This window comes from Macaca fascicularis, chromosome 1 (genome assembly GCF_037993035.2).
Source record: "Macaca fascicularis isolate 582-1 chromosome 1, T2T-MFA8v1.1".
Classification (NCBI taxonomy): domain Eukaryota; kingdom Metazoa; phylum Chordata; class Mammalia; order Primates; family Cercopithecidae; genus Macaca; species Macaca fascicularis.
In genome coordinates, this window is record NC_088375.1 from 40,650,792 (window position 1) to 40,673,208 (window position 22,417).

At 40.7% G+C, this 22,417-nt stretch overlaps 1 protein-coding gene across 2 annotated transcripts in view; it reads left to right on the plus strand.

Annotated features, from left to right (window-relative positions):
• Positions 1-22,417, plus strand: part of LAMC1 (laminin subunit gamma 1) — a 123,168-nt gene that overhangs the window by 97,526 nt on the left and 3,225 nt on the right. For both annotated transcript variants that reach the window (XM_005540187.3, XM_074029903.1), the window contains 16 exons: positions 1,311-1,532; positions 1,651-1,839; positions 4,215-4,460; positions 4,981-5,134; positions 5,700-5,842; positions 6,801-6,979; positions 8,056-8,212; positions 9,797-10,002; positions 10,757-10,836; positions 11,830-11,967; positions 12,867-13,011; positions 14,429-14,578; positions 14,814-14,928; positions 16,473-16,672; positions 17,737-17,895; positions 20,460-20,559. In XM_005540187.3, the coding sequence (XP_005540244.3) occupies positions 1,311-1,532; positions 1,651-1,839; positions 4,215-4,460; positions 4,981-5,134; positions 5,700-5,842; positions 6,801-6,979; positions 8,056-8,212; positions 9,797-10,002; positions 10,757-10,836; positions 11,830-11,967; positions 12,867-13,011; positions 14,429-14,578; positions 14,814-14,928; positions 16,473-16,672; positions 17,737-17,895; positions 20,460-20,559 (2,583 nt within the window). The remainder of the gene's footprint in view (positions 1-1,310; positions 1,533-1,650; positions 1,840-4,214; positions 4,461-4,980; positions 5,135-5,699; positions 5,843-6,800; positions 6,980-8,055; positions 8,213-9,796; positions 10,003-10,756; positions 10,837-11,829; positions 11,968-12,866; positions 13,012-14,428; positions 14,579-14,813; positions 14,929-16,472; positions 16,673-17,736; positions 17,896-20,459; positions 20,560-22,417) is intronic.

The following is a 22,417-nucleotide window of genomic DNA, read 5'->3' on the forward strand; positions in this document are numbered from 1 at the left end:
ATAAAGTCATATCTCATGACCTAACTAGGCAAGAGAAACCTGTAAACATACTAAAGTAGTACGTTTAGGGTAGTAATGGAGGTGTCCTTCAGCCTTAGGTGGTCAATTTTCAAATGAATTTTATAAACAGCAAGTGCTATTTCATAACATGAAAAATACGCTTTAAGCGTAAGACTGCAAAACCCAAGAGTAGAATGGAGATTACAGGGAAATATGATGATGTTACTGAGGCCTCTACCTCTCTGATAAAATGTTCCTGCTGATGCTTGTATCAGGGGCACCACTGGATTGGATGAACCATTGGTCTAATGCAATATAAGGTTTCCTCTGGTTTCTTATAGAAATGGAAAAGCATTGGGCTTTGTTGTATACTTGTAAGAAGTAACTCTGAGTATTAGAACTTTACTTGAGAGTTTTTGTTTTTTGTTTTTTGGGGGTTTTTTGGCTGTTTTACAGAGGACAGAAATTATATAACCTGAGTATTACCTGTTGACAGGTGCTTTCCCGTCTGTCTTATCCTTGAATTCTGTAGTTAGTGCCTGCTTTTGTAGCAAAAGAATGAAAACACTGCTTAATGGCTATAGATGTAAACTCTTTTTTCCCCCACACTCTTGCTCATATCTCTTCTCACTTCAAATGATTGTCTAATGCTTTTCATTTTTCACATAGGTGGGGACTATAAAATTCAGCAAATCTAAGGGTACGTGTGTGTGTTTTAAAAAATGTAAAAGTTTGGGCCGGGCATAGTGGCTCACGCCTGTAATCCCAGCACTTTGGGAGGCCGAAGTAGGCTGATCACCTAAGGTCAGGAGTTCGAGACCAGCCTGGCCAACATGGTGAAACCCCATCTCTACTAAAAAAAAAAAAAAAAATTAGCCGGGCATGGTGGCACGCGCCTGTAATCCCAGCTACTCAAGAGGCTGAGACAGGAGAATTGCTTGAACCCAGGAGACGGAGGTTGCAGTGAGCCAAGATCACACCACTGTACTCCAGCCTGGGAGACGGAGTGAAACTCCATCTCAATAAATAAATAAATAAATGAACAAATTAATAAATAAAATAAAAGTTTGCTATACCACTACTCCAGATACTTAGCACTCAGTACCACATGATTTTTCTAAATGCTGTTTTCTAATTCTCTTCTCCAGGGGATAGATGTGGATATCTTGTTTAGTGTATCAGAGCCCAGTTAAGCTAATGGCTGATTTTCTCTGGAAGTTGGGGTCTAGTTACTTTTTAGTGTTACTGAGGTTACACAAGGTGTGGAAAACAAGCCAGTTTGGTGATTTTCTTTTCCTCACCATACACAGGTGCTGGATATTTGGATGATGTCACCCTGGCAAGTGCTCGTCCTGGGCCTGGAGTCCCTGCAACTTGGGTGGAGTCCTGCACCTGTCCTGTGGGATATGGAGGGCAGTTTTGTGAGATGTGCCTTTCAGGTTACAGAAGAGAAACTCCTAGTCTTGGACCATACAGTCCATGTGTGCTTTGCACCTGCAATGGACACAGCGAGACCTGTGATCCTGAGACAGGTGAGATGATCTTTGGCAGCTCTTAGACCTAACTTCTCTTTAGCAGTTGGGTAGAAAGTGCTCATTGTCTTACATACTTGTACACTTGCCTGTTTTCTCACACCTGCCCTCCGAATAGGTGTTTGTAACTGCAGAGACAATACGGCTGGCCCGCACTGTGAGAAGTGCAGTGATGGGTACTATGGAGATTCAACTGCAGGAACCTCCTCTGATTGCCAGCCCTGTCCGTGTCCCGGAGGCTCAAGTTGTGCTGTTGTCCCCAAGACAAAAGAGGTGGTGTGCACCAACTGTCCTACTGGCACCACTGGTAAGTCTGCTCGCTCTGTCTGCTTTCAGTGTTCCATTCTATAAAAAGACCTCGGGGAAAGGGGCTTCGGGGTTGTTTTGGATCTTTGTGTTTGGTTCAGTTTCAGTGGTTATGGTTTTCCTAATAGGAAACTGAGGCTCACTCTCCTTGTTTCCTTCCATCTCTCTTTTGGGTATCCCCTCATTGTCTCCATCTCTCAACCAAGGGCTTTCATGTCACCTTGATCTACCATCTCCCCTTTAGATGATCAAATCTCGTCTTTAGGCTTCAAAAGCCTTTCTATATGATAGCTAAGTTTGTAATTCCAGCCCTGACACCTCTCCTGAGCTACCTACTTGCCATTTCCACTTGGGTGGTGGGCTAGAAGCCTTCCGCTTGCCTTTCCACATCCCTGTTCACCTTTCTCCACCCTGACTGAGAACTGCATGCACTGCATCAAATGCCAGGCTCCATCTGCATTCAGACAGCAGGAAGCACATACGGGAGCTCACAGAGAAGGAAGAGGGTGAGGACAGAGTATTTATCCCATGGCTCCTTCTCTATGGGGTTCTCTGGATTGATGACCTCAAATCAAAGTTCTCAGCTCCTGGCAGACCTTGTCCAAACAGCTCTTTTCACCTTTAGGTTCTGCTAGCTGTTCCACCTACCACCTGAGGGCCCAGGGTATAGAGCCTATCTCAAGTACTACACTCTCCTCGCAGTTTCCCTACACTCCGTGCTGATTTGATTGTATCAGCCATTTTCTGCTGTGATCTTGATTCACATAGCCTAAGGAATTCAAATTTAAACAAATCCAAGTTAAATATTTGATTTCCTCCCTTTTCTTCAACCCTTTGTTTCTCCTCCAATCTTGTTCATCTTAGTAAATATGCTGCCATTAGCCTAGTTGCTCAAGCTGAAACCTCAGGGCTTATACTTGATTCATCTTCCTTTCAAGTCCTAGAAACAGTCAGCAAATCTTACTGATTTTATCTCAGATCTGACCACTTTTCACCACTTCCACTGTCACTACCCTGGTTCAAACCTATTATCTCTCACCTGGGATTGCCTAATTGTTCTCCCTGCTTCACCTGCTCCCCTACAGTGGATCCAGTCTCTACATGGAAGCCAAAATGGTCCTTTAAAAATGTACCTCACATTATACCACTTTTAAACCCTCCAGTAGCTTCTTAATACACTAAAACCAAATCCCTTACTTACTCTGACCTCCATGCTCCTACATGGGTTTGAACTGCTTCCATGGCTTATCTTGTTTTGTCTGAAACTTTCTTCCCTTGGATAATATCCTGGCTGGTCTCTTCTCTGTCTTTCCATTGCTATCCCAACGTCGTCTTCTTACAGAATTTTTCCCCACCCACCAGTATAAAGTAGCCCTCACCTTCACCCCATCATGTTGCTCTATTTTGTTTAAATTTTTTATGCGTATCCCTATCTGAAGTAATCTTGTTTATCTGTGTGTCTATGTATTGGTCTTCACCAACCGCTGCATAAGCTTCATGAGAGCAGAGACCTTATCCACCTTGTTCACATCATCCTAATGACCTAGAACAGTGCTGGCTGTTATGTAGTAGAGCTCAGAAAATACTTGTTGAATGAATTAATAAACCTCGGATTCACCAGAAATTTTAGGCTAATTCAGGCCCTACTGATTACAAAGATATCATGAGCCCAACTTGAACTAATCATGGTAGGTAAGTGGAAAAGGAAGGATGAGGAGTGGTGAATTTAGGACAGTGGAAAGAGCCCTGGATTCTAGCTCTCCCTCTCTACCTGTCAGTTCTTTGGTTGCAGGCAAAGTACTTATCCTGTCTCTTCCTTGATCTATAATATTTGACACAAGCAGGCAGCAACTGATGATTTCTAAGTTCCCTTCTAACATACCCTGATTTTGTACCAATTGATACTGATTAACAAGGATTAGCACATGCCTGTTACATTTTAAGAGAATGGTTCTGCTCACCCTGTTGTGTGGGAAACCTATGGTGTCAAGAGTGGCACTTCACCTCTTTTAATATCATCTGCCAAAACAACATATACGAATGTACTATCCTTTGAGACTGGAGAGGTTTATAAACCTTGGGCTTAACTCATTTACAGAGCACTTTTAATAGATGGTTTGGGTTGATTGTCACAACAGTTGAAGTGAAGTAGGCAGACCAGGTGCTTCCTTTCTAGTGAGGAAATAGAGATGTGCTCAAAGTCACTCTGATGATCTGGCCCCATGCCAGGGCTGCAGCCCAGGTCCTTTGCCCTTTGTTGCACCATGTCTTCTCTCATGTGATGATTACTCTGGACTACCTGTAGCCAGTGGTAATCTAGCACCAAAAACGTCTAAGGCTTTTCTTTCTCATAACATCAGATTGTCTCATCCCCAGGTAAGAGATGTGAGCTCTGTGATGATGGCTACTTTGGAGACCCCCTAGGTAGAAACGGCCCTGTGAGACTTTGCCGCCTGTGCCAGTGCAATGACAACATTGATCCCAACGCAGTTGGAAATTGCAATCGCTTGACAGGAGAATGCCTGAAGTGCATCTATAATACTGCTGGCTTCTATTGTGACCGGTGCAAAGACGGATTTTTTGGAAATCCCCTGTCTCCCAATCCAGCAGACAAATGCAAAGGTAATCAGCCTTTAACCAGATTCTGTCACAGTTAAATGTCTCTTTATTGTGACAATTCTTATGTGTCTCTTAAAATACGTATAGTTGTTTAGTCCAATAGAAGTACATTGTGAACTGCTTTTGTCATTTAGAATTTTCTAGTCACCACATTAAAAAAGTATAAAAAGGACAGTCATGGCGTCTGACACCTGTGGTCCCGTAAAAAGAAACAGGTGAAATGAATACTAATGTATTTTATTTAATATATCTAACATATTATTTCTTATTGTAATCAATAAAAATTATTAATGAAATATATATTCTTTCTCAGGCTAAACCTTGAAAATCCATTGCGTATCTCACATTTATAGCACATCTCAATTCAGACCAGCCAGCCACATTTCAAGTGCTCAGTAGCCACATGTGACCAGCAACTACCAACCTGGCAATACAAGTCTAAAGAATCTCTTTGGATTGTTTATATTTTAGTATTTCTCTCAGGTGATTTGTGTCTTTTGCTGTCTCTGTCTTCCTGCCTTAGCCTGCAGTTGCAATCCGTATGGGACAGTGAAGCAGCAGAGCAACTGTAACCCCGTGACGGGGCAATGTGAATGTTTGCCTCATGTGACTGGCCGGGACTGTGGTGCTTGCGACCCTGGATTCTACAACCTGCAGAGTGGGCAAGGCTGTGAGAGGTGAGACATAGGTGCCTTTGGTGGAAGTAATCTTTGCTTTTTCTGTTATAAAAAATGAATTTTTATAAGTTACGTTTAATAGTTGACTGTTCAGAAATTCCTGGAGTGCCTAATGTAGGCAACGCATCCTTCAGGGGCAATGCTGGAGAATTGTAATAAAGCTATTGAAAGAAAGGAGTGGAGCACAGTGGCCCCAGCTGTGCCAGAATCACCTGAACAATCTTTTAAAAGTACAAATTGCCAGGTCCTTTCTGAGGCACTTAGAATCAGACTCTCCAGGGTTGCAGCCTGGGAACTTCTGTTTTCAGAGTTGTTACTTAGTGTCCATACAGTCCCAGGTTGGAGAACACTGGTAGCAGTTAAGTTAGGAAAAGAAGTTCTGAATACCACTCATGAAAATTACTTGAACCTTAGGGGCTTAATAACCCTTAACATTCCATCTTAGTAACGCTTACCATTCAGTTTTCTGATACAAGATCAGTGCTATACTTAAAAAAAAAAAAAAGGTTTTGCTTAAAGTCTTTTTTTTTTTTTTGCCTGAGAAATGTCCTGTGTTCATTTTCAGGTGTGACTGCCATGCCTTGGGCTCCACCAATGGGCAGTGTGACATCCGCACCGGCCAGTGTGAGTGCCAGCCTGGCATCACCGGTCAGCACTGTGAGCGCTGTGAGGTCAACCACTTTGGGTTTGGACCTGAAGGCTGCAAACGTAAGGGGTGTTGGTGGCATACAACTCTAAGCCTCCCCTAATTCCAGTTAGTGTCTTAAGGCCAGAAAAGACTTTGACACCCTCCGTCTAGCCACTTGGCTCATAGTCAGGGCTGTACCTAAGTCATCGTAGATGCTTTATTTGATGAATATTATCCATTTCTAAAACTCTGCAGATCAAAGCCTTCTCTGGTTTCTTTGTATGTTTTCTTTTATAACATTTCTGATTCTTCCTTTTTCCAATCTTTTATTTTTTCCAAGGAAGTCTTCCTTTGATTACTGAGCTTTCCCACTGTGGTTAACGAAACTTCTTTATTGATTGCATTCTTAGTGCAGATAATGAAATAGTGGAGGATTGTGTTCACGATGTGTTTGTTGACTTACTGGCTTTAGTTGCTTCCCACCCTTGGGGCCCTTTTGGTATGATTACGTATAAACATCTGCTTCTCTTTGGCATAAACACTTGCCTGGAATTGGGCCTCAGAACAGATTGGCTTTTGCTTTCTGAATTCCTTCATTTCTCCTGTGGAATGTAGCATAAGTAATTGACTCAGTTCAGAGAACACAGTGAATAAACAAACTATAAGATAATGCAAAAGAAACATTAGCATTTGGGTTTTCTAGTTCCTTAGAGAAATATTAAACAGTGGAGAATTGAAGGTAGAGATGAATTCTTGAAGTGCATGAAAAGAGCACTGGGACTTTCATAACTTCTCTAATTACTAAGTAACCTGAAGTGTGTCCCAAAGGTTGCACGTTTTCCTTTAAAGCTCATTTTGACTTTAAAAACTGTCCGTTTTCTCTGCTAAACAGACTTAGCCATTTAATATCTCATAAATAGTCCTGTTTTTCAGAAAATTATAACAGTAGTATAGTCAGCTTATTGTTGCCAGTCTGAAATAAGAGATATACTCTTCCTTCTTTTGCTAATTATGTATTATTTTCTCCTTATTCTGCAGCCTGTGACTGTCATCCCGAGGGGTCTCTTTCACTTCAGTGCAAAGACGATGGTCGCTGTGAATGCAGAGAAGGCTTTGTGGGAAATCGCTGTGACCAGTGTGAAGAAAACTATTTCTACAATCGGTCTTGGCCTGGCTGCCAGGAATGTCCAGCTTGTTACCGTTTGGTAAAGGATAAGGTAAGCTGTCAATAGTGCATTCATTTATTCTTCCAGCAGACATTGAGTGGAAACTTACTGTGCACTAATCTTTATAGAAAAAGTGGTGAACAAGATAGATGTGGTCTCTATTCTTAAAGACTTGTGTTCCAGTTGGGAGGCAAATAATAAAAAATAAATAAATAAACAAAACAAACACTGAGATAAGTGCCAGGAAGAATACAAAAGGAGAATAACTGGGGGAAGCTACTTTATATAAGGCCTCTCTACAGAATTCATCTAAGGTGAGATCTTATGGATACGAAGGAATGAGCCAAGTGAAAAGTAATGGTAGGTTTGTTCCAGGCAGAAGGAACCTGGTATTCAGAGGCCTGGGAGCTGGAGAGTGGCTGGAGCCTGCTAAGTGCGGAGAGTGTGGTCTGTGATAAGACTGGAGAGGTTGGTCGGGACAGATTATATGGGACCGTGATGACCATAGTAAGGAGTTTAGATTTGATCCCAAATCCAATAAGAATGCATTGAAGAAACTCTTAAAATCTAGGAAATCCAGATTATATTTTAAGAGGAGCGCTTTTGACTGCTGTGTGAACAATGATGGTTAGGAATGGGGCTTAATGGGAAGCCTCAATTGGATTGGATAAATATGCGTGTTTGGGGACAGGATAGGGAAAGAGAAGAATAAGGATGTGTCTTGAGTTTTTTGCTTAAGGTAGCTGGAGGCCTTATTTACTGAGGTGGAGAATTCATCAGGGAGAATAGAGGTAAGAGGTATAATTTTGGATGTTAAGTTTGAGATACCTATCAGAGAGCTGAGTGGAGATGTCACGAAGGTAATCTGACACTCAAGGGAGAGGTCAGAGCTGAAGAATCATCAGCATGCAGTCTTTAAAGTCAAAGGAATGACTCTGAAGGTTTTCTTTTGAAGCTAGAAAAATAAAGAAAAACTAGCCATGTCTTCTCTTCAGAAGTAGACATCCATGGAGTGGATAGAACTACATATTCATGGAGTGCCCATGATTCTTGCAGGAAGTGTGATTGAGTTCTTCAGGAATACTTGTGTGTCCTACCTTTCCCTTTTCTTTCTTCTGTGTGTTTAGGTTGCTGATCATCGAGTGAAGCTCCAGGAATTAGAGAGTCTCATAGCAAACCTTGGAACTGGGGATGAGATGGTGACGGATCAAGCCTTCGAGGATAGACTAAAGGAAGCAGAGAGGGAAGTTATGGACCTCCTTCGTGAGGCCCAGGATGTCAAAGGTATGCATGATTGAACAGTGCGTGACTTCAGTGAGGTGGACCAATCTTTAGATGTGGCTCCTAAAGCAAGGTTAATTAGTATGGTTTTATAAAATTCTTTCTCAATATTTAAACTACTTGTAGATTATAAATTATTTCATTTTTTAAACACTAATTCAAAAACAACCTGACAAACTTACTGCTTTAAGATACAGTAACTAGGGTGATTTTCCAACAGATAAAAAACTATTTGATATTGAAATTTCAAGCATTTTTTGAATCTGTTCTATTACAGGGTGTCTTAAAATAGTTTTAAAAATCATGAAAGGCATGCGTTTTCATAAGCTGCTTTTTTTTTCTTTTTTGAGCCAGAGTCACTGTCACTGAGGCTGGAGTGCAGTGGCCTGATCTTGGCTCATTGCAACCTCCGCCTCCTGGGTTCAAGTGGTTCTCCTGCCTCAGCCTCCCAAGTACCTGGGACTACAGGCACATGCCCACCGTGCCCGGGTAATTTTTTGTATTTTGAGTAGAGATGGCGGTTCGCCGTGTTAGCCAGGATGGTCTTGATCTCCTGACCTCGTGATTTGCCCACCTCGGCCTCCCAAAGTGCTGGGATTACAGGCATGAGCCGCTGCGCCCAGCCAAAAAATTTTTACATTATCAAATAATTGAGTAACCCTCCAAGCAGGACCACCATACACAGTTAGGCAAGAGTTTATAGAATATCACCTCTGTACATGCATTTGGTAGCCCTGCTTCAGTTTAGTTTTTTCCAAACCTGTATTCATCTTTGTTGGTCTTACCTTTGACTTCTCATCTTTTTTTATTTTATTTTTTACATTCCTTAGAAAATTTAGACCCCAACACTGAGCATGATGCTGAAATATGAATTGGTCAATTTACTTAATGGTTTTTATATATTAATAAAACCTCATGATACATGAAAGTTTTAATAATAACAGGGTTATATTTTATCTTTTGATTTGTTAGGACCTGCGTATGAGATTTAAGTTGAATGAGCATATTAATAAAGAATAATTTTAAGAACTATTCAAAAACAGAGATCAGTTTGAAAGAAATTACACTGATATGCTGGGGCATGGGGGTGGCAGAAGAGTCTATTTAGTTTAAAATGCAAAATGAGTTTAATTTGTCATACTTCAACATATGTTTTAAACCTAGTTTTTTTCTGGGTTTTGAAAAATGTTTGGCTTTTAGGGCTGGCAGCATTTTTAACAATGTTGTATATTTATGACTAAATTGCACGTGCTGGTATTAAAGTCAGTCATTCTTGCCTTCATCAAACATTCCTTGGGTGTCTTCTCTTTGCCATCCACTGCATAAGACCAGCGATATAGTGATGAGTAAGAAAGAGTTCATAGTCAAGTGGGCAGATGGGCACACGGTTGGAGAAGTGTGATGAGTATACAGAGAAGGACCTACTGGGCATGGTAAAGGCTGTCCAGCTATGCCAGGGGCTTTGCAGAAACCTGGCAGAAAGCTGCCATGTTTGAAGAGTAAAGATACATAGGGCCTCAGATTTCATGTGAGATGATACGATCCTCTTCAGATAATTTACAGACTTTCTTCTGCAAACCATTTTAGATGTTGACCAGAATTTGATGGATCGCCTACAGAGAGTGAATAACAGTCTGTCCAGCCAAATTAGCCGTTTACAAAATATCCGGAATACCATTGAAGAGACTGGAAACTTGGCTGAACAAGCACGTGCCCATGTAGAGAACACAGAGAGGTTGATTGAAATCGCGTCCAGAGAACTTGAAAAAGCAAAAGTAGCTGCTGCCAATGTGGTAAGTGATTGCAAACGTCTGAGGTGGGGATGGGGGAGGCCCTTGGGATTTGTAGCAAGTCTGTTACTGGCAGTGGAGTGCTTCTTCAACTAAATTGACTCCATGCATCTTTCTATTTGTCCCTAATTATGGAGCAAGAAAGCCACATTGCTCATAGTTGGCATGAAACAGTTATTACAAACTGGATATAAACCAAGGGACATCTGGGTTATTTCTCTAGCTTTGTTCCTTCTATGGTACTAGGCAGTTTAATCTTCCTTTATCCTTTACTGAAAATAGAAAGAATCTGCAATCGAGGGTGGTGATATTAAATAAAGATCCCTGAAAATAAGAAGAGGCATTCTTGGGGCCAGGCGCGGTGGCTCACGCCTGTAATCCCAACACTTTGGGAGGCCGAGGCGGGTAGATCACCTGAGGTCGAGAGTTCGAGACCAGCTTGACCAACATGGAGAAACCCCATCTCTACTAAAAGTACAAAATTAGCTGGTCATGGTGGCGCATGCCTGTAATCCCAGCTACTTGGAAGGCTGAGGCAGGAGAACCACTTGAACCCAGGAGGCAGAGGTTGCGGTGAACTGAGATTGTACCGTTGCACTTCTGCCTCGGCAACGAGAGTAAAACTCCATCTCAAAAAAAAAAAAAAAAAGGAAGAGGCGTTCTTTTTGCCCTCTAACAAAAATTTAGTTTTGATTCTTGCTTTATTAAATTGAAATAATTCAGTCTTTTGAGAATAAGTGCTTTATTTCCTGTGCAGTCAGTCACTCAGCCAGAATCTACAGGGGACCCAAACAACATGACTCTTTTGGCGGAAGAGGCTCGAAAGCTTGCTGAACGGTAACTTCTGGACCTCTGTTTAATGGTTAAGTTGTGGCTTCCGTTATGGTGTGTGTGTGTGTGTTGTCTTATTCCATAACCCATAAACGCTTTCCACATAACCCACTTCTGCAAGGTTTGCTCTCTTTTCTAAGATGTTATCGGCTGTGTATACTCTTTTCTTCCTTTTAGTTTTACATTAGAATATTCACACTTTGAATATTAGAATACAGTGGCTTGAAGACAGTTCATATTTATATATCTCAAAACCATAACATTTTTAGATTTTTAACTTATTTAAGACTGTAGTAACTGAGTGAAACTAGCAGATTGTTGTTAATAAAGATTAGGCGTGGGATTTGTTTATGATTAGATAAATGATGTCTTGCTGGCATACACAGTTTTATATATACATTACTCTCAATTAAATTTAAAAATAGTTTTTCTGAAGAATTATAATTATAAACATTTTCTCTTATAAATTTATACCAATAATTTTTTGGAAAATATTCTCATCTCAGTTTTAGAAGGCTATTCATAAATTCAGCCCCACTGAAATGATAGCAAAATTCCAAATGAATGAGGTTTTCCAATATTTGTAGAATTCTTGCCCATGTTAGTATATGTACATATAATAAAGTAGTCTGGGCGCAGTGGCTCATGCCTGTAATCCCAGCACTTTGGGAGGCCGAGGCAGGTGAATCACCTAAGGTCAGGAGTTCGAGACCAGCCCGGCCAACATGGCGAATCCCATTTCTACTAAAGACACATTAGCTGGGCATGGTGGCGTACGCATGTAATACCAGCTACTCAAGAGGCTGAGGCAGGAGAATTGCTTGAACTGGGAGGCGGAGGTTGCAAAAAGCCAAGATTGCGCCACTGCACTCCAGCCTGAGTGACAGAGCGAGACTCCATTTCAAAAAATAGTAATAATAAAGTAAGCATTACCTAAATTTTACTTATTTCCCTATCAGATGGTTGTTTCATGGCTTATTTTTTGTTTTATCTGTATAGTCATAAACAGGAAGCTGATGACATTGTTCGAGTGGCAAAGACAGCCAATGATACATCAACTGAGGCATACAACCTGCTTTTGAGGACATTGGCAGGAGAAAATCAAACAGCATTTGAGATTGAAGAGCTTAATAGGAAGTGAGTATAATTTAAAAGTGGTTTACACCCCTTCAGATGTTCTGGTAAGTAACACTAATTCAATGAAAAATTAAATGCTGGTGGATTCAGGGCATGCATTCATGCAGTAAGATTTCCTTTGTTAATCATGCTTTTGAAATGGCACAGTAAGTAGAGAAGGGCATGTGGAGCCACAGAGATTTGGTTTAATTCAATTACTGTTATAACTACAGAGAATAGTAACAAGATGAGCCATGATACTTAAAATTCTGCACAAATGAAGAAGAGAAAAAAATATAATAGAGTGTAGAGGAAACATAATTGAACTACAAATCTTTAAAGGGTGTCTGAAATAAGAAAATATATGGTAAGCCATACATTATAGAAAAATTTTTCTTTTTCTTTTCTTTTGTTTTTTTTGTTTTGTTTTTTTTGTTTTGTTTTTTTGAGACCAAGTCTCGCCCTTGTCCCCCAGGCTGGAGTGCAGTGGCGTGATCTCGGCTCACTACAACCTCTGCCTCGCGGGTTCAAGTGATTCTCCTGCCTCGGCCTCCCGGGTAGCTGGAATTATAGGCACCTGCCACCACGCCAGGCTAATTTTTGTATTTTTAGTAGAGACAGGGTTTCACCATGTTGGCCAGGCTGGTCTCAAACTCCTGACCTCAGGTGATCCGCCCACCTTGGCCTCTGAAAGTGCTGGGATTACAGGTGTGAGCCACCGCACCCGCCAAGCCATACATTATAAATAGAAATGATAAGAGAAAATGTAAATATGCAAAATGTTATTAAAATGCAAGCATTTTAATGTAGCATTTCCTTTGAGGTTTTGGGCATATTATCACATGATCATGTTAATCTGGTTAACATTAAGATGCTAAAAGCAGCTAAGTTGTCATTAAATCACATTATTTGTGTCTTAGGTATGAACAAGCGAAGAACATCTCACAAGATCTGGAAAAACAAGCTGCCCGAGTACATGAGGAGGCCAAAAGGGCCGGTGACAAAGCTGTTGAGATCTATGCCAGCGTGGCTCAGCTGAGCCCTTTGGACTCTGAGACACTGGAGGTATGGGGGCAGCCTGTACGCACAGCCCCACCCTGTCTCTCCCCCAAGTCTATGTGAGAGCCGACTGCTCTGCACCTCCCTCTGTCCTCCCACTGACTCGCTGCTAAAGTTGAGTCTATTTCACATACGCTAATAGAACTTACCAAGGTAGCCAGATATGGTGGCTCACGCCTGTAATGCCAACCCTGGGAGGCTGAGGTGGGGTGAGAGGATCGCTTGAGGCCAGGAGTTCAAGACCAGCCTGGTCAACATAGTGAGACCCCATCTCTTAAAAAAACAAAAACAAAAACTTGTCAAGGTAAAGAATCCTGTGATTGTAAACATTAAATAGCAAAGACTACTTTAATGATATGAACAATCACTCCTAAGTCTTTAGTACAAATCCAAATTATAATACATTTGAATTGGTTAAAACAGAGTACATGTAGACATTTACTCCCAGGCTCTGTCTAGTAGAGACCTAGAGAGAAATAAGAGAGAATGGTTTAATTAAAGGACTGTAGCAGGACGTTGTGGGGCAGGTAAAATATTTTGGAATTGGTAGGATTTTATTTAATATCTGTACTCTAATCATGGATCCTCACTCCAAGCTCTGTATAAATGGTGTATTTTTTGCATTAAGCTTGAGATTTACTAAGTTTCTTTTTTTTTTTTTTTTTTTGAGACGGAGTCTCGCTCTGTCGCCCAGGCTGGAGTGCAGTGGCGCGATCTCGGCTCACTGCAAGCTCCGCCTCCCGGGTTCACGCCATTCTCCTGCCTCAGCCTCCCGAGTAGCTGGGACTACAGGCGCCCACAACCGCGCCCGGCTAATTTTTTGTATTTTTAGTAGAGACGGGGTTTCACCGTGGTCTCGATCTCCTGACCTTGTGATCCGCCCGCCTCGGCCTCCCAAAGTGCTGGGATTACAGGCGTGAGCCACCGAGCCCGGCGAGATTTACTAAGTTTCACTTCTTATATCTGAGGTGTTGACTTGATTTTTATCATAAAGGTTTAGGTCTCTTCAGACATGTACAGATTGTCTGATTCTGTATATTTAGAATTAGAAAAGAGGCAGAATTAGTCTATGATGATAAAAATCAGAACAATGGCAGGCACAGTGTTGGAAAGATGGAGTAGAGATCAGGTGGAAAGGGAGAAAAGGGAGCTTCTTGGGTGATGGAAATCTGTATCTTGATTGGGGTGTTGGTTATGCAGAAATACGTTTGTCAAAACTCATCAAACTGTATGTGGATGCTGTGAATTTCAGTGAGTCTGAAATATGTCTCATTTTAAAAAAAGAAAACCCATAAAATCTTGATCTGTGCAGTTCTTTTAAACATATCAATTGAGTATTAGGAGTTACAGAGTTCCTAAGCCTACCTTTTCATTAGTTTAAATGTTTTATCCAAAGTGTAGTGATCTTACTTGATTTTCACAGAATGAAGCAAATAACATAAAGATGGAAGCTGAGAATCTGGAACGTCTGATTGACCAGAAGTTGAAAGATTATGAGGACCTCAGAGAAGACATGAGAGGGAAGGAACTTGAAGTCAAGAACCTTCTGGAGAAAGGAAAGACTGAACAGCAGGTTGGTTTGATTTGCAGGTCGCTTCATTTCTTGAGGCAACATTTGAACAGTCCAAATGGGTCTGTGGTGATCTTGTCTCTCTGATGCAGACAGCAGACCATAGTGCTGAGAGAGCACCCTAACATGTTGTATGCTGGCAAGTCTCAGGGTGGCACCTCTGGAGAGCCTTGTCTGTCCAGGAGACAGAAGGGATTTGCTTTGAGGGTTCATCCTCTCATCTGCCATGTGTTTGCAGACCGCAGACCAACTCCTAGCCCGAGCTGACGCTGCCAAGGCCCTCGCCGAAGAGGCTGCAAAGAAGGGACGTGATACCTTACAAGAAGCTAATGACATTCTCAACAACCTGAAAGGTAGAAAAGGCTGAGATAACAGGGGCAAATGCTTCTACCACTAGAGTGATTTTTTTTTTTAATTACGACTTTTACCATATTTATTACTTCATCCCCAGCTCCCTACTTTTTTTATGCTAAAGCATTTCAAAGAGAAATCCCAGAACTCATGTCATTTTATCCCTGCATACTTCAGTATGGATTTTTTTTTTTTAAAGATATTTTCTTATTAGGCAAACTCACATAATCAAGATGCCTATTTAGAGAACTTACAGGCCAGGCACGGTGGCTCAAGCCTGTAATCCCAGCACTTTGGGAGGCCGAGATGGGCGGATCACGAGGTCGGGAGATCGAGACCATCCTGGCTAACACGGTGAAACCCCGTCTCTACTAAAAATACAAAAAACCAGCCGGGCAAGGTGGCGGGCGCCTGTAGTCCCAGCTACTCGGGAGGCTGAGACAGGAGAATGGCGTAAACCCAGGAGGCGGAGCTTGCAGTGAGCTGAGATCCAGCCACTGCACTCCAGCCTGGGTGACAGAGTGAGACTCCATCTCAAAAAAAATAAAAAAAGAGAACTTACATAGGTAAATGGAGATTATCTTTCATTTTCTCTGCCAGTGGCATCTGATGCTTTGTTGGTTTTTTTTTTCTTCACCCCAGACAGAAGAGAAATGTGACCAATTCACTGAGCAACTGTGAATTCATGTCTGATAAAATAGTCATAGGTTCTATAAATAGAGAAGCTTTACAGGATGCTTTACAGGATACTAGTTGAATGTATGGGCCAGGCACGGTGGCCTGTAATCCCAACACTTTGGGAGGGAGGATCCCTGGAGGCCAGGAGTTCAAGACCAGTTTCTCACTGGGGAATATAGTGAGACCCTATCTCTACAATTTTTTTTTTTTTCTTAAATTAGCCAGGCATGCTGACACACACCCGTAGTCCTAGCTACTTGGGAGGCTGAGGTGGGAGGATCCCTTGAGCCCAGGAGGTCAAGGCTGCAGTAAGCAGTGATTGTGCCCCTGCACTCCAGCCAGGGTGACAGAGTGAAACCTTGTCTCTCCAAAAAAAAAAAAAAAAAAAATAGTATTTCAAAGTATGGGCTCTGGCGTCAGGGGGTCTTGGTTCAAAACCTTGCACCCTGCACCACAGGTCATCTAACTTCTTTAATCCTCAATTTTCTTATAAAAATCATACAGCCTATTTTATGTCAAAGACACAAAACTCTTAACTCAGTACCTGACACACAGTAAACACTAAATAAATTGCCACTGCTTTTAATAATGGTTGAGGTAGTGGTAATGGGATGTTCAGCACTCTGCATTTTAAAGCACATTGTTCAAGTAAGAATTGTAGTTCCAGAAACGGGGAACATTTCTGTAACACTACCTGGGGGACCTTTTCTGTAGAGATGTGTAATTTCTAAAACTTCAGCCCATGCTGTCTTCCATTTTTTACCCTGACTTCCATTGTTCAAAAACAAAATTCAGTTGGAACTCCCTGAAAGGCCCCCTTTTTACTTGTTGGGAGTTTAGCTCAAATGTGTCCTTGAACTCGTTTCAGATTTTGATAGGCGCGTGAACGATAACAAGACGGCCGCAGAGGAGGCACTAAGGAAGATTCCTGCCATCAACCAGACCATCATTGAAGCCAATGAAAAGACCAGGGAAGCCCAGCAGGCCCTGGGCAACGCTGCGGCGGACGCCACAGAGGCCAAGAACAAGGCCCATGAGGCGGAGAGGATCGCGAGCGCTGTCCAAAAGGTGTGTGTTTCCTCTTCTCCAAGAGTCCCTGCCCATACCTTTCTCTAGTCACCTTCCAGTTTCTTTCCAGACCCTCAGAGCCCTTGCAGACTTTTTCCCTGAACTTCAGTAAAATTGGCTTAAACCATATTTGTCTTTTTTTTTTTTTTCTTTTGACTAGGTGTGAGAGTAGGTATCCACATTGATTGAGGAGGGGGAATCAGTAAAAGGGTGCTTTACTCTAAAATTTCTGCTGTGTCTCAGTGTGAGGTCTGGCTTCAGAGGTCTGTAGAGACCATTCCCACAAAGAATCAGACTTTTTCTAAATAAACATTCTTCTTTGACTCAGACAGGTGGTATTTATTTCAATACTATGTAGTGTGCCTTATCAATACAACTTTCAAGTCCCCCTTTCAAGCATATCGCCATATGTAAGCTACTCCTAGGAGAGACTTCCCATACCTGCCACTGCTAGGATTCATCTTAAAGAATAATGTTTTTTAGTCTGGCTTTCTCTTATTTCAAGGTCAGTCTGTTTTGTTTAAAAGAGAGATTGGAGCAATTTTAGAATTAGGTACTTAAGAATCTCAGAAACCTCTTAGTTTCCTTAGAACAGTTGGCTTTTATAAAATACTCATATTTTAGGATTGTGGTCTTTTTGTACATTATGATGAACTGCCAAGAAGAAACCAAGCTAGCTTTGAATTTAAATTTTATCTCAGTGAAAGCATCTAATCAATATGATGTTGTAGAAAGTGTATGCCATTAAATGTTTATTATTTGCTATCTGTGTGACCCCAGCTAAAAATGGCAATAATAGAAAAGAAGTTTCCAGGATTAAAGAAGAGGATACAAATGAAAGTGCTAGATAAAATACAAAATGTTATCATGTGGGTAGTAATTTTTTTTTTTACTATTATTTATAACCCAAATTGATAATATAAGTCATGAGATAGTATAAATCAATATATTATTGTTTCCGGATTATATTTTTGAGTCATTTTACAAATTATAAAAGGAATGGGAGCATACTTGAGAAAAAGGAAAGCTTTTTCAAAAAAATTGCAATTTGCTTTTGTGCCTAGAATGCCACCAGCACTAAGGCAGAAGCTGAAAGAACTTTTGCAGAAGTTACAGATCTGGATAATGAGGTGAACAATATGTTGAAGCAACTACAGGAAGCAGAAAAAGAGCTAAAGCGAAAACAAGATGACGCTGACCAGGACATGATGATGGCAGGGATGGTAAGAGGTTTTGGTATATTTGTTCATTGGCAGAAAGTGAACAGTGTTTAATAATAAAGATCCCCCACTTGTTAAGAAGGATCTTTTTTATATTGACTTCTGTTTTTCATCACGTTGTCTCGTCAAGAATTGGGTTAGTAGCTTACATAGAAGACAAAGAATTTGGATCTTCTGCCAGGTATTTTTGTTGCACAATTGTCGTGTCCCAAAGTTACTCAGTTAAAAGTAAAACATCATTTTACACGTTTGACGTTTTAGCACATTAAAAAGTATGTATTTATATTTTTCAATGGGTAATTCATAAATGTTAATAAAAAAGGAATGCAGCGAAAAGTTAATTTTTCTCCTATTCTTGTTCTCCCAGCACCTTGCTCCTTAGAGACAAAGACAGGTTTCTTGTATATAAGAAATTTTTGAAGATGGCATTGTCCACCACCCAACAAAAACATATGAAACTTACATCTAGTTTAATTTTTCACCTTTTGTGGTAATGTGTATGCAAGGTACCGTTTATAACAAAATTGACTTGTTAATGGATGACCCAAGGAAGAGCTAAGGTCCATTTTTCTGTTCTATGCTATATTTTGCTTTGAAACGACTTTAATGGAGTTACAGTAGGAATATTCTTTTTCCAGTTGGGTGTAGCAATCATGGTAATGACATACATGAACTTGTTTACTTGCTCGCTTTCAGTGGCAAGGAAGAGGCCTTTGTTCACTGCTGCCAAAAAACAGAGTTCCTCAGTGTGGGTCATTTTCACCTTGGGATGGAAAAAAGAAGTACAAAGCCTGTTAATCTCAGTGAAGACTCTAGGGAAGTGATAAAAGAAACTCTTCCTGTGCAAACACCTGATTTTATTATGCTTTTTGTAGGTGGGGGTGGGGGGTGGGTGTTGGTTTGGATTATCCTTATTTTCTCTGTCATGGTGTGGCTCAAGTAAAAATTCCCATAAAGGTGTCTGGGTGCAGTGGCTCAATCCTGTAATCCCAGCACTTTGGGAGGCCGAGGTGGGCAGATCTCCTGTGGTCAGGAGTTCGAGACCAGCCTGGCCAACATGGTGGGCATGGTGGTAGGCACCTGTAATCCCAGCTACATAGGAGGCTGAGGCAGGAGAATCGTTTGAACTTGGGAGGTGGAGGTTGTGATGAGCCAAGATCACTCCACTGCACTCCAGCCTGGGCCACAGAGGAAGACTCCATCTCAAAAAAAAAAAAAAAAAAAAAAAATTAATATAAAGTTAAAAAAATAGATATTTCTCACATATGTTGAGCATATATGGATTTCATTTTTAATATGGTTATAGAAACATTAGATTTAAAACATTGAAAAAAGAAAACAGTGTATTCTTTAGGAGCTTCAAAAAAGGATTTTGGTTTAGGTCAAAGGGTGAAAGAAGATTTTTTATTATTTTTGGTAAATAACTTCTAAGGAAACAAACCACCCTCACATGTACTATCTCATTTGTATTTCTGTCAATTCTGAAAGGCCAACATTTGGCCAGTATTATTTGAGTCTGTAATGTATTTTTTAACCAGAAGAATGAAGGTGTATAGCTTCATTCTTTTGAAAGAGGAGGCTGGAGACCACAGGTTAAATGCAGGGACATCGCTCTTGGCCGGCCCTGGCAGGGTCCTTTCTCCCTCGTTTTATACTCGCAGACAAGTTTGTGGATGCTCAATAAGGACAGCTGCCATTTGGACAGAGATTAATCATTTATTTTTGAAGGTTTTTTTGTCTTGTTTTCTTGTTCTTTTTTAAATCTTCACATTGTTTTGATCCCAAAATGTTTGCGTTGTCCTGACCCAAAACTAGGAAAAGCAATTATGTGGTAAGAGGCTCAAAGCCACTCACTTAAATCTCAACTAGATTTATTTGTGAGAACATCTGTTTTCTGATACTTAGATACTTCCTCTTCCATTGCTGTTTCCTATGACTCATGCACAGTTATTTGTTCAGGTTTCATGGAATTTCCCAAGTGTATTTACCTTTGTTTGGTTTTTAAAATGTAAATTATATTGCCCCAATAAACAAGTATGTGTGTCAGGGGTATTGTGGCTGGGTCATTGCATGTGGAAGGGGAGTTTACAGAAGAGCTTTACTTAACTGTGAAAATTTTCAAAGAATAGGACATTTCTAATAAGTCCCTAAGAGTGTCCCAAAGGACATGTTTTGGTTCTGAAACATAGTTCCTGTAATCATCCTTAAAAAATAACTTCTTTCTGCTTAATAGGTTTTACTATGAATATACCTCCGTATATTATTGAGTGAGAACGTGAGAAAAGGAGATAATTTTTGAAATACAAATATAGTGAGTTAGTGAGTGTAGGCATCCTGACTGCCTACTCATAACTTTGATGAAGTAGAAATAATAACATCCTCAATATGAAGATATGCAGCAGCCCCACCGGGAAAAAAAAGAAAAAAGGCAGTGAGAGATTTCAATTTCCTAAGTTAGAAAAGGGAAGAAAATCCGCAAATTTAAATTTGTTGGGTCATTGGGAAAAAAGATTTAAAGAAGATGAAAACATACAGTCAGGACTTTTTGCCTCATTTTTCCCTTACAGGCTTCACAGGCTGCTCAAGAAGCCGAGATCAATGCCAGAAAAGCCAAGAACTCTGTTACTAGCCTCCTCAGCATTATTAATGACCTCTTGGAACAGCTGGGTACGTAGCTATAGGGTCATTTTTGTCAGTCTCTGAATCTTTTGTACTGTTCTTGGGATCTGATACAGTACAGTTGACTCAAAAGCAGATGATACAGGTTTACATGAATCCCTTTTAAGTTGTTAATTATTAATATTTCCTTTTGCTCTTGCTTATTTTTGAAAGCCTTATAAAATCAGTGTTTGTCTTACACAGTAGGGTCTTTAAGAGCAACTTACCGCTTTACCATACTGACGATTTGTCAGCTTTACATTGTGACCTGAATCATGACTTTAGGCCGTGTTAATGTGACAAGCACTTACTAGGTGCCTTCTGTGGACCTTGCCCTAAATAGAACATTGTGGTCTGAGGAGTTTCTTTTTGTATTTTGAAGATATATTGCCAGCTAGGGTGGTATTTATGGTCCAGTATCATTGTATAACTAAAGAGTGATTTTTCTTAACTCATCTTGCTGGCAGTATCTTTAAGGGATTTAAAGTAAAGAATTTCAATAGTAGAATAAAAGAACACAGGCTGGGTGTGATGGCTCACACTGGTAATCCCAGTACTTTAAGAAGCCATGGAAGGAGGATAGCTTGAGGCCAGGAGTTTGAGACCAGCCTAGGCAATATAGTGGTGGAGATCTCACCTCGTCTCTTCAAAATATTTTAAAAATTAGCTGGGTGTGGTGCTATGCGCCTGTAGTCCTAGATACTCAGGAGACTGAAGCAGGTGCGTCACTTGAGTTTGAGGTGATAGTGAGCTGTTGCTCTCCCCCCTGGACAACAGAGCGAAACCCTGTCTCAATTTAAAAAATGAAAAAGAACACTTAAAACTGGTCATGACTTTACTGCCTGGAATTCTCTTCATTTGCTAAGTAAGGACAGTCTGATGAGGGGAAAGCTTTCATGCCAAAAGAGAGAAAAACCTTGATTTTTCAAGGAAATCTATGCCTACGGAAACCTTCTTTTAATCCCCTTTGGTAGGGTGATAGGGAGCAGGCTTCATTTTGGGACAGATGCACTTTTGTCACCGGACTCCGTTAAAAAGTGTCAGCACTCCAGCCAGGACTCTTTGTAGCAAGGCATTATATTTTAATTTGCTAGCATTTAAAGCCTGGTGCATTTTGTTTTGGTGGGGGGCTACGGGGGTATTTTTTATTGGTCTCAAATGTCAAGAATAAGTTATGTACCAACAGATGGATATAAAATGAAAGTAAGCTAGAAGAGAAAGCTTTTTGTGGAACAGGTAGACTTTTAACATTAGTCTGACTCGGGTTAGTATATTTGCTTTGTTGCCTATAAGCTGTGCAAACTTGGGCAAATTATTTAACATCTGAGAATCACTGATGTAAAATGGTTTTGTGAGACTTTAATCAAGTATGCATGAAATGCTGTCCATTGTGTCTGCTTTTGTTTGTTATGGAAACGTTTCATTTCTTTCCAAAGAGCCTCTTTTTCTTGCTAAGCTTAAAGTGAAGACCGACTGAAATTATTTCAGCGTTTTACTCCTGGCCATTTTCCATAGGAAGGCTCCTAATAGTGTCTAACTCCTGAAAGCAGAAAGTGAGCTTCTAAAACTAACCCATCTTCCCTGGAATCTCTAAGAGCTGAGGGATTAGGGGTCTTAGAGATTTGTATATCTTTGCTGGCACTAAAATGACACATAGCTTACATGTATACACCTGGAAAAGGTATTAAATGTTATCAGATGACCCTCAAAACCACAAGTGAAGCTTAAGGTCTAGAACATGGTAGCTGTGCATTTAGGAAACATTCTGCAAAAGACATTGTCTCAGAAAAAAACACCCAGCTTGATATTAATTATATGCTCAGACCTATCCCTGCTGGGTTAGGTCAGCGTTTGTACTTGGTTTGCA